Consider the following 12027-nt stretch of genomic DNA (forward strand, 5'->3'; position numbering starts at 1 on the left):
CCGGGGGGGGTAACAATATGAGCAGGGAGCGTAATCTGTCCGGGGGGTGACAATGGGTGCAGAGAGTGTGGGTCCCTGGTGGGTGACAATGGGGGCAGGGAGCGTGGAGCCCTGGAGGGTGACAATGGGGGCAGGGAGCGTGGAGCCCTGGAGGGTGACAATGGGGGCAGGGAGTGTGGGTCCCTAGGGGGTGACAATGGGGACCAGGTGTGTGGGTCCCTGGTTGGTGACAATGGGTGCAGGGAGCGTGGGTCCCCGGGAAACGACAATGGGAGCAGTGAGCGTAATCTGTCCAAGGGGTGACAATGGGGGCAGGGAGCGAGGAGCCCCGGAGGGTGACAATGGGGGCAGGGAGTGTGGGTCCTCAGGGGGTGACAATGGGGGCAGGGAGCGAGGAGCCCCTGAGGGTGACAATGGGGGCAGGGAGTGTGGGTCCCCAGGGGGTGACAATGGGGACCGGGAGTGTGGGTCCCTGGTGGGTGACAATGGGGGCAGGGAGCACGGAGCCCCAGGGATGACAATATGGGCAGGGAGCATAGGTCCTTGGGGGGAATGACAATGGGGACAGGGAGCGTGGGTCCCTTGGGGGATGACAATGGGGGTAGGGAGCGAGGAGCCCCGGAGGGTGACAATGGGGGCAGGGAGTGTGGGTCCCCAGGGGGTGACAATGGGGACCGGGAGTGTGGGTCCCCAGGGGGTGACAATGGGGGCAGGGAGCGAGGAGCCCCGGAGGGTGACAATGTGGGCAGGGAGCGTAGGTCCTTGGGAGGGATGACAATGGGGATCGGGAGTGTGGGTCCCTGGTGGGTGACAATGGGGGCAGGGAGCACGGAGCCCCGGGGATGACAATGTGGGCAGGGAGTGACAATGGGGACAGGGAGCGTGGGTCCCTTAGGGGGGTGACAATGGGGGCAGGGAGCATAATCGGTCTAGGGAGTGACAATTGGTGCAGAGAGACAGCTGGATTGCCAGTTTCCTATGGGGTCAGGATGGCAGCTGTTGGCTTTGTATTGTCCTTCTTGCCCCCAGCCCACCATGCTACATGTAGTCTCAGTTTCTTCCTTGGTGGTCTCTTCCCCCTCTCACTTTCCCCTTCTGCGCTGCACGTTCACTCTTTCTTATGACCTGGCTTTGTATTCAGCTCCCGGGTAATTTCCTTCAGATCAACCCATTGCATATGGCGCCTCTCCTGGCGACAGGCGCGCCCTGCGGCTGGACTGTAGGTATAAGGCCGTTCATGAAACGCCGAAGGGATTAGTAAGGGGGTCGCTCCCATCTGTAGAATGACTGAGACCCCGTCACCCCATGTGGCCCAAAAGCTTAATGGAGACACAGTCCAATTGTTAGGGGGTTTTCCTGGGGGTCCGGGAGCTGGGTGCCGAGGGAATGAGATCTCGGGGGGGAACCAGGGCTGATGTTTCTATACCTGGGGAGGATCATGTACCAGCAGGTTATTTTCTATCCTAGGAGGTATGAACTGTAGATGACGCGTGGTCCTCATGGGGAACAGAGGCATCCTGGGTGTTATTCCTGGGCGCGGGGACCCAAAATTGCATTTTTTAAGTTAAAGCTGTTTATTGGTTTACAGATATCCAAGGGGTAACATTTCTCTTTGCGGAGAGTGACATGTTAAGCATGTCACGGTGAGGAGACTTTTAAAGCCGCAATGCTCCTCTGGGAAATATGCAAATTGTCTCTTCAGAGAAGAAGAGGACCAGAACTCTAGCGCCACCTACAGGAAGTGGCAATCCTAGAAGTCAATAGTGACCTTTTAACGAGCCTTGTCACATGACTTAGGATAAAAAGCCAGAATCAGAAACTGCAAATTGAGTTTCTGGTTCTGACTCTTAGGATTGCTACTTCCTGTAGGTGGCGCTAGAGTTCTGGTCCTCTTCCTCTCTGAAGAGACAATTTGGTTTACAGAATCATAGCGGGGCACATTCTGCCTGAAAAACTGAGGAAATATTTTGTGTTGCTTTTTCCACTCACACCTAGAGCTGCACTCACAATTCTGCCGTTACAAGACCATAAGTCTCACCGCTGCTCCCTGCTGGTTCAGTGTCTGTACAGCGTGTTCTCTCCTGAGGTGGAGGATTTCAGAGTGCAGCAGAACTACAGCGCTCACTATGCAGTACATCCGCACTCAGGAATAGGTGTCACATTTTCCTCCTCTGCGCTCCAGTCATTGTATCGCTCTCTGCGCTCCAGTCATTGTATCGCTCGCTCCAGCTCAGTCAGTAAATCTTTGGGGCGGGGGTGTAAAGTTTCTGTGTCCAGTTTCTGGAAATCTTGGTTGTCCATTAATAAAACCAGAGTATCTGTAATCTTCCGGAGATCAAACTGTACATGTGGGAGCCCCGGGGCCATCACGTGGGGGCCCTGCAGGACCTTCTTCTCATGTCCATCCCGTAAGACCTGAAGCCTGTGCTCAGCGATGATCCTCAGGAAGGTGTAAAACTCTTTATAATCAATCCCAGAGCAGGACTTCAGGATGACCTGTGCAAAATATCAAAGTACAAATGATTCCCACAGCAAGAAAATGACAGGGACGGGGCTCGGCACCGCCCGGGAGAACGCGGACGGGGCTCGGCACCGCCCGGGAGAACGCGGACGGGGCTCGGCAGCGCCCGGGAGAACGCGGACGGGGCTCGGCAGCGCCCGGGAGAACGCGGACGGGGCTCGGCAGCGCCCGGGAGAGGGCGGACGGGGCTCGGCAGCGCCCGGGAGAGGGCGGACGGGGCTCGGCAGCGCCCGGGAGAACACGGACGGGGCTCGGCACCCCCTGGGAGAACACGGACGGGGCTCGGCACCCCCTGGGAGAACACGGACGGGGCTCGGCCACCACCCGGGAGAACAAGACAGCACCCGGAAGAACACGGACTGGACCCGGCACTGCCTGGGAGAAAGCAGACGGGGCTCGGCACCGCCCGGGAGAACGCGGACGGGGCTCGGCACCGCCCGGAAGAATGCGGACGGGGCTCGGCACCGCTCGGGAGAACGCAGACGGGGCTCGGCAGCGCCCGGGAGAACGCGGACGGGGCTCGGCAGCGCCCGGGAGAGCGCGGACGGGACTCGGCAGTGCCCGGGAGAGGGCGGACGGGGCTCGGCAGCGCCCGGGAGAGGGCGGACGGGGCTCGGCAGCGCCCGGGAGAACGCGGACGGGGCTCGGCAGCGCCCGGGAGAACGCGGACGGGGCTCGGCACACCGTGGGAGAACACGGACGGTGCTCGGCCACCACCCGGAAGAACACGGATGGGGACCCTTCACCGCCCAGGAGAACAAGACACCACCCGGGAGAACGCGGACGGGGCTCGGCAGCGCCCGGGAGAACACGGACGGGGCTCAGCACCCCGTGGGAGAACACGGACGGTGCTCGGCCACCACCCAGAAAACAGGGGACAGGACTGAGCACCACCCAGGAAACAATGACGTGGCTTGACACCACCAGGGAATAGGGATGGGGCACCACAGGTAGAATGGAGACAGTGCTCGGCACCGCAGAGGGATAGGGCTCAGTATTACGAAATGAGGGTGGTGGTTACAGTGTTTCCGGGATCTCAGATGATTGTGTCACCTGACAGTGCTGCTCCCAGTCGTCCATCGTCTCCTTCCACTCACTGATCTCGCTCTGCACATCGCTCAGCTCCGCCTGCAGGAAGCTCCACATGGCCGACACGTTACACCCGTTCACCCAGTTATGGTTGATGGAGATGGTGTCCTCCTGGAAGATCAGAGTCACAATCCATGATGTCAGAACTGTCTCCAGGTTTTAATCCCTCCACCATATCAGCTCTTACAGTGTCATGTAAAAGTTTGGGCACCCTTGGAGATTTGTGTGCTCCGATAACTTTGATGAAGGTTTCAGGCCTTAATTAGCCTGTTAGGGTTATGGCTTGTCACATTTTGGTGGCGGCGGTGGGATACTACTGCAAGGGACTGGTGTTAGCACACACCGTCCAAAGGGCTCCACAACCAGGGAGGCGTATAGACAGACCCAGCAGTCCATAGGTGAGGCATACACAGCGGGTTTCAGACGCTACCATGTCCAGCCCCACCAGCCCGGCCTTGGGAAGAGGACTGGAGAGGATATACAACAGCAACAAGAACCGGCAACTACAGGAGCTGAGCCAGCTGCAACGGATTGAATACCAGGCCACCGACACTCCTCGGATTTAATCCAGGAACCACAGGATGCAGAGGACGGCATGTGTGGACGCAATGGATTCCAGTCTGTTCTCGTCAATTACATGTGAAGTTTATTCAGAAGGAACAGATGGAATATGCTCTGAGGAAACTGGATGATGCAAAGTTTTGTTCTCATGAAGATGAGACCTCTTACATTTGTGTCTGTGCTTAAAGACTTGCCGATGGACAGTCTCCAATGAGTGGAGAAGGATGATTGGGATCCCATCATGTCTGGCTAATTAAGATTGGGGGAGCAATGTGACGACACATCTTATAATGTTATTCAAGCAGACGATTGGATTAGATTAAACCAAGAGTAATACACTATTATCTTTGTGTTGACTTGTAAATGTATGTGTATTTATCTTGTCTTGTCAAGAAGGACGTACGGTTATTTGTATATCCCTGATTGTTGTCTCCTCTTGGGTCTGTGAACAATGAGGTTTGTTAATATGCTAATTACATATACCGTATTTTTCGGACTATAAGACGCACTTTTTTCCTCCAAAATTTTGGAGGAAAATGGGGGGTGCGTCTTATAGTCCGAATGTTGGGGGGGGTGTATATTTATGTGTGGTGTTGGGGGAGTGGTATCGGTGGAGGAGCGGGGCACAGGAGGCAGCAGCCGCCCGCTGCAGCCTACACTGTCCCCTCTACTAAAGAAAATGAATATTCACTGCTCCCTACGCCCAAGGGCGTGGGGAGCAGTGAATATTCATGCTCCTTAATAGCGGCACACAGCGGAGCCGCGCTGCGGCTATCTCCTGTGCCCGCTGTTAAAGGGCATGAATATTCAACCTCTCTCCATGCCCATGGGCGTGGGGAGGGGGTGAATATTCATGCCCTTTAATGAGCGGGCACAGGAGATAGCCGGCAGCAGCAGGAGCCCCAGCGCGGCTCCGCTGTGTGCCGGCTATGAAGGAGAGTGAAATCACTGCTCCCTGCGCACACAGTCCCGGCGTGGGGAGCAGTGACTTCCGGCAGCTGATCTCTCCTTGAGAGCCACGTATGGCGGTGAGGTCATGCGCGGCTCACATGGAGAGATCAGTGCAGGCAGACCGGACGCAGCGCTGGAGGAGAGAAGAGAGGTGAGTAGGAGTGTTTATTTATTTTTTAATGTGCAGCATGATGGGGATTAGGGGTGCCATGCATACCAGGACAGGGATTAGGGGTGCCATGCATACCAGGACAGGGATTATGGGTGCCATGCATACCAGGACAGGGATGAGGGGTGCCATGCATACCAGGACAGGGATGAGGGGTGCCATGCATACCAGGACAAGAATTATGGGTGCCATGCATACCAGGACAGGGATGAGGGGTGCCATGTATACCAGGACAGGGATTATGGGTGCCATGCATACCAGGACAGGGATGAGTGGTGCCATGCATACCAGGACAGGGATTATGGGTGCCATGCATACCAGGACAGGGATTATGGGTGCCATGCATACCAGGACTGGGGATGAGGGGTGCCATGCATACCAGGATTGGGGATGAGGGGGCCATGCATACCAGGACAGGGATGAGGGGTGCCATGCATACCAGGACAGGGATTATGGGTGCCATGCATACCAGGACAGGGATTATGGGTGCCATGCATACCAGGACAGGGATTATGGGTGCCATGCATACCAGGACTGGGGATGAGGGGTGCCATGCATACCAGGATTGGGGATGAGGGGGCCATGCATACCAGGACAGGGATGAGGGGTGCCATGCATACCAGGACAGGGATTATGGGTGCCATGCATACCAGGACAGGGATTATGGGTGCCATGCATACCAGGATAGGGATTAGGGATGCCATGCATACCAGGACAGGGATGAGGGGTGCCATGCATACCAGGACAGGGATGATGGGTGCCATGCATACCAGGACAGGGATTAGGGGTGCCATGCATACCAGGACAGGGATGATGGGTGCCATGCATACCAGGACAGGGATGATGGGTGCCATGCATACCAGGATAGGGATGAGGGGTGCCATGCATACCAGGACAGGAATGAGGGGTGCCATGCATACCAGGACAGGAATGAGGGGTGCCATGCATACCAGGACAGGAATGAGGGGTGCCATGCATACCAGGACAGGGATGAGGGGTGCCATGCATACCAGGATAGGGATGAGGGGTGCCATGCATACCAGGACAGGGATGAGGGGTGCCATGCATACCAGGATAGGGATGAGGGGTGCCATGCATACTAGGACAGGAATGAGGGGTGCCATGCATACCAGGACAGGGATGAGGGGTGTCATGCATACCAGGATAGGGATGAGGGGTGTCATGCATACCAGGATAGGGATGAGGGGTGCCATGCATACCAGGACAGGGATTAGGGGTGCCATGCATACCAGGATTGGGGATGAGGGGTGCCATGCATACCAGGACAGGGATGAGGGGTACCATGCATATCAGGATAAGGATGAGGGGTGCCATGCATACCAGGATAGGGATGAGGGGTGCCATGCATACCAGGATAGGGATGAGGGGTGCCATGCATACCAGGACAGGGATGAGGGGTGCCATGCATACCAGGATTGGGGATGAGGGGTGCCATGCATACCAGGACAGGGATGATGGGTGCCATGCATATCAGGATAGGTATGAGGGGTGCCATGCATACCAGGATAAGGATGAGGGGTGCCATGCATACCAGGACAGGGATGAGGGGTGCCATGCATACCAGGACAGGGATTATGGGTGCCATGCATACCAGGACAGGGATTATGGGTGCCATGCATACCAGGACAGGGATTATGGGTGCCATGCATACCAGGACTGGGGATGAGGGGTGCCATGCATACCAGGATTGGGGATGAGGGGGCCATGCATACCAGGACAGGGATGAGGGGTGCCATGCATACCAGGACAGGGATTATGGGTGCCATGCATACCAGGACAGGGATTATGGGTGCCATGCATACCAGGATAGGGATTAGGGATGCCATGCATACCAGGACAGGGATGAGGGGTGCCATGCATACCAGGACAGGGATGATGGGTGCCATGCATACCAGGACAGGGATTAGGGGTGCCATGCATACCAGGACAGGGATGATGGGTGCCATGCATACCAGGACAGGGATGATGGGTGCCATGCATACCAGGATAGGGATGAGGGGTGCCATGCATACCAGGACAGGAATGAGGGGTGCCATGCATACCAGGACAGGAATGAGGGGTGCCATGCATACCAGGACAGGAATGAGGGGTGCCATGCATACCAGGACAGGGATGAGGGGTGCCATGCATACCAGGATAGGGATGAGGGGTGCCATGCATACCAGGACAGGGATGAGGGGTGCCATGCATACCAGGATAGGGATGAGGGGTGCCATGCATACCAGGACAGGAATGAGGGGTGCCATGCATACCAGGACAGGGATGAGGGGTGTCATGCATACCAGGATAGGGATGAGGGGTGTCATGCATACCAGGATAGGGATGAGGGGTGCCATGCATACCAGGACAGGGATTAGGGGTGCCATGCATACCAGGATTGGGGATGAGGGGTGCCATGCATACCAGGACAGGGATGAGGGGTACCATGCATATCAGGATAAGGATGAGGGGTGCCATGCATACCAGGATAGGGATGAGGGGTGCCATGCATACCAGGATAGGGATGAGGGGTGCCATGCATACCAGGACAGGGATGAGGGGTGCCATGCATACCAGGATTGGGGATGAGGGGTGCCATGCATACCAGGACAGGGATGATGGGTGCCATGCATATCAGGATAGGTATGAGGGGTGCCATGCATACCAGGATAAGGATGAGGGGTGCCATGCATACCAGGACTGGGGATGAGGGGTGCCATGCATACCAGGATTGGGGATGAGGGGGCCATGCATACCAGGACAGGGATGAGGGGTGCCATGCATACCAGGACAGGGATTATGGGTGCCATGCATACCAGGACAGGGATTATGGGTGCCATGCATACCAGGATAGGGATTAGGGATGCCATGCATACCAGGACAGGGATGAGGGGTGCCATGCATACCAGGACAGGGATGATGGGTGCCATGCATACCAGGACAGGGATTAGGGGTGCCATGCATACCAGGACAGGGATGATGGGTGCCATGCATACCAGGACAGGGATGATGGGTGCCATGCATACCAGGATAGGGATGAGGGGTGCCATGCATACCAGGACAGGAATGAGGGGTGCCATGCATACCAGGACAGGAATGAGGGGTGCCATGCATACCAGGACAGGAATGAGGGGTGCCATGCATACCAGGACAGGAATGAGGGGTGCCATGCATACCAGGACAGGGATGAGGGGTGCCATGCATACCAGGATAGGGATGAGGGGTGCCATGCATACCAGGACAGGGATGAGGGGTGCCATGCATACCAGGATAGGGATGAGGGGTGCCATGCATACCAGGACAGGAATGAGGGGTGCCATGCATACCAGGACAGGGATGAGGGGTGTCATGCATACCAGGATAGGGATGAGGGGTGTCATGCATACCAGGATAGGGATGAGGGGTGCCATGCATACCAGGACAGGGATTAGGGGTGCCATGCATACCAGGATTGGGGATGAGGGGTGCCATGCATACCAGGACAGGGATGAGGGGTACCATGCATATCAGGATAAGGATGAGGGGTGCCATGCATACCAGGATAGGGATGAGGGGTGCCATGCATACCAGGATAGGGATGAGGGGTGCCATGCATACCAGGACAGGGATGAGGGGTGCCATGCATATCAGGATAGGTATGAGGGGTGCCATGCATACCAGGATAAGGATGAGGGGTGCCATGCATACCAGGATGGAGGGATGCCAGGCATACCAGGGTGGGGATGGGGTCCACGTATAAAAGGAAGGGGGGCGGCATATATACCAGGATGGGGGATATTGTCAGAATTGGGGGACATTACCCCTATACCAGTGTCAGCAGAAGACCCCCTCCCCCTTAAAAGTGCATCATGACCACATTTTTTGCTTAAATTTTTATTTTTTTATTTTCCTCCTCTAAAACCTAGGTGAGTCTTATGGTCCGGTGCGTCTTATAGTCCGAAAAATACGGTACTAAGCTAGCTAGATGTTGATTTAAAGAGTCCCCCCTACTATACCAATTATGTAAATAGATTAGCTCAAACAATGAGACCTGAGTGCTGCCCTTTCCCCCCCAACCTGTGACTGATGACCTTCGCCACATATGTAAATATAAACAGGGATGTCTGTAGTGCTGCAAGGAGAATGAGAAAGACTTTACAAGGAGAATGAGATACATCCTTCAGGACAGCAGATGGATAGCACGGCAGCCAAAAAGACATAGATTTGGATTCTACATGATTCCGGTCTAAGGGTATATGGCCCTAACTGGAAAGATACGGATCTGCTCCACTGACCATCAGAGAGACCATGGATACATTTGTGGAGACAAGGTTGGGACGATGAAGTCACCTGGCCCCATGGATATGTTGTTTGGGGGTGCCAGGAACCCATGGAGACAGCCAGATTGGGACCAACCGGTCATCTGACTCCATGGAAACTCTCGGAGAGGCCAGGGTGGGACCCTCGGGTCTCTGGTCTTATACCTTGATGGGCTGCTTGCTTCCTAAGCTTGCCGCTATCTTCTCTATGTGGGGGCCCGCCAGAAGCGGGGGGCCACTGGTTGAGGTAGTCGGCCCTGGAAGTCCCAAAGTCACAGCTGTTCTTTCCCAGGCGGGCGGAGCGGAAGGGTGAGACTGTGTAATTTTGCACCATCTTGGGTACTTGCTGGGACTGTTCTATCTGTTTATTGCCTGTTTTGTGTTCAGTAAAGTATTGCCACGCTGTTTTACCCTCACCCTGTGTTCTCTGAGTAGTATTACGCCCATGGAAGACCCCGGGTCTTCACACCATGTGATGCAAATTTCCCAGCTTTATAAAAACCTAGCCTCCTCTAGCCTTGTGCCAAAAAACAGCAACCATGGGTTCTGAGCATCTGCCGAGCACTCTGAAAATGAAAATGGTGGAGGACCACAAAGCAGGAGAAAACTATAAGAAGATAGCAAAGCGTTTTCAAGTTGCCCTTTCCTCAGTCCGAAATGTAATTAAGAAATGACAGCTAACAGGAACTGTGGAGATCAAGATAAGGTCTGGAAGACCAAGCAACATTTCAGTGACAGCTGCTCGCAGGATTGCTAGAGAGACAAATCAGAACCCCCGCTTGACTGCAAAAGACCTTCAGAAAGATTTAGCAGACTTTGGAGTTGTGGTTCATTGTTCTACTGTTCAGTGACACCTGCACAAATATGGCCTTCATGGAAGAGTCATCAGAAGAAAACCTCTCCTGCGTTCTCTCCTTGCCATAAAATTCAGAGTCAGAAGGATAAAAAAAAACATCTAAACAAGCCTGATGCATTGTGGAAACAAGTCATGTGGACTGATGAGGTTAAAATAGAACACTAACCACAATGATCAAAGGTATGTGTGGAGAAAAAAGGGTGCAGAATTTCAGGAACAGAACATCTTGCCAACCATTAAGCATGGGGGAGGATCAGTCATGCCTTGGGGTTGTGTTGCAGTCAATGGCACGGGGAACATTTCATGGGTAGAAGGAAGAATGGATTCAACGAAATTTCAACAAATTCTTTATGCAAACATAACACTGTCTGTGAAAAAGCTGAAGTTAAAAAGAGGATTCTACAAATGGATAAAGATCCTAAACACATGTCATAATGCACAAAAGACTGTCACGGGTGTGTTGCCACGAAGATCGTCACGAGTACACAGCCTGACTTCTCGCAGCTGACTTGTTGGTGCTTTGTGTTTCTCGGCAGTGAGGGAGTTAATTCTCTCTCTCTCTCTGGGCTAGATGAGGTCCAGCCTCGCCCAGCTGCAATCAATACTTCTGTAGTGAGACTCCTTCATATACCTGCTGGTCTGTTTGGGAGGTGTCGGTGAAAGCATTTCATTCAGACTGACAGAGCGGATCGTGGTGTTTGGAGTTGCTGAGATAAGTGTATTTGGAAGTGTTTTTTCCCTTTCCTCGCTTTATCATTTATCTCCTTTCCCGTTGGTTTTCCCTCTGTTGTAGTTGAGAAGTTGTTTGTATGCAAGGTGGTTTTGGTTTTTCCCTTGTACTGTCTCGTTCGTCTAAATACTGTGTGTGGGCATATTATTTCTTGTTCCCTTTGGTTGTGATCGGGGTCCTTCTCAGGACTAGATTACTGAGGTGCAGGGATCTTCAGGAGGTAGGGGTTACGCTGGCGGCCTGGACCTCTGTACCTTTAACAGTACCTCCAGGTTGAGGGACTAGTCAGGGCCCCAGCTTAGGGTCAGCTTAGGCCCCCTACCTCCAGTATACAGAGACAGCGTGACATTTTCACCGACCACTTAGTTTTTCTCCAGCTACTATGGATCCAGTAGCCGGTCTAGCTCGGCAATTGCAGAGTTTGTCCATGGAGCTGGCGGACGTTAGGTCCAAGGTTTGGCATCCTCAGGAGAAAGCCGGACCAGAACCTAAAGTAGCTCTCCCTGATAGGTTCACTGGGGGGCGGGACAAGTTTTTTGTTTTCCGGGAGGCATGTAAATTGTACTTTCGGCTGCGGCCTCGGTCATCGGGGAGTGAAGAACAAAGGGTGGGAATTGTCATCTCGCTCCTACAAGGGGACCCACAATCTTGGGCGTTCTCTCTTCCCCCGGGTTCCCCGGCTCTCCAGTCAGTGGATAGGTTTTTCGCTGACCTGGGACTCGTATATGATGACCCAGATCGGATCTCCCTTGCTGAGTCTAAGTTACGTAGGATCCAGCAGGGAGATCGTCCGGCGGAGGAATTCTGTTCGGAGTTCCGTAGGTGGGCCACGGACACCCAGTGGAATGACCC

The 12027-nt window shown here is 54.4% G+C and overlaps 1 protein-coding gene across 1 annotated transcript in view; it reads right to left on the minus strand.

The window, feature by feature from the left end:
* Positions 1 to 1583: 1583 nt before the first annotated feature.
* The window catches only part of JMJD4 (jumonji domain containing 4), a 107171-nt gene continuing 96727 nt past the window's right edge, over positions 1584 to 12027 (minus strand). The window contains exons 5-6 of the mRNA XM_073677166.1: positions 3575 to 3721; positions 1584 to 2496 (exon numbers count right to left, since the gene is read on the minus strand). Of these exons, the coding sequence (XP_073533267.1) occupies positions 2209 to 2496; positions 3575 to 3721 (435 nt within the window). The 3' untranslated portion in view covers positions 1584 to 2208. The remainder of the gene's footprint in view (positions 2497 to 3574; positions 3722 to 12027) is intronic.

Source organism: Phyllobates terribilis, unplaced genomic scaffold, assembly GCF_046119375.1.
Source record: "Phyllobates terribilis strain yellow unplaced genomic scaffold, ASM4611937v1 Scaffold_4__5_contigs__length_816908805, whole genome shotgun sequence".
Lineage (NCBI taxonomy): Eukaryota > Metazoa > Chordata > Amphibia > Anura > Dendrobatidae > Phyllobates > Phyllobates terribilis.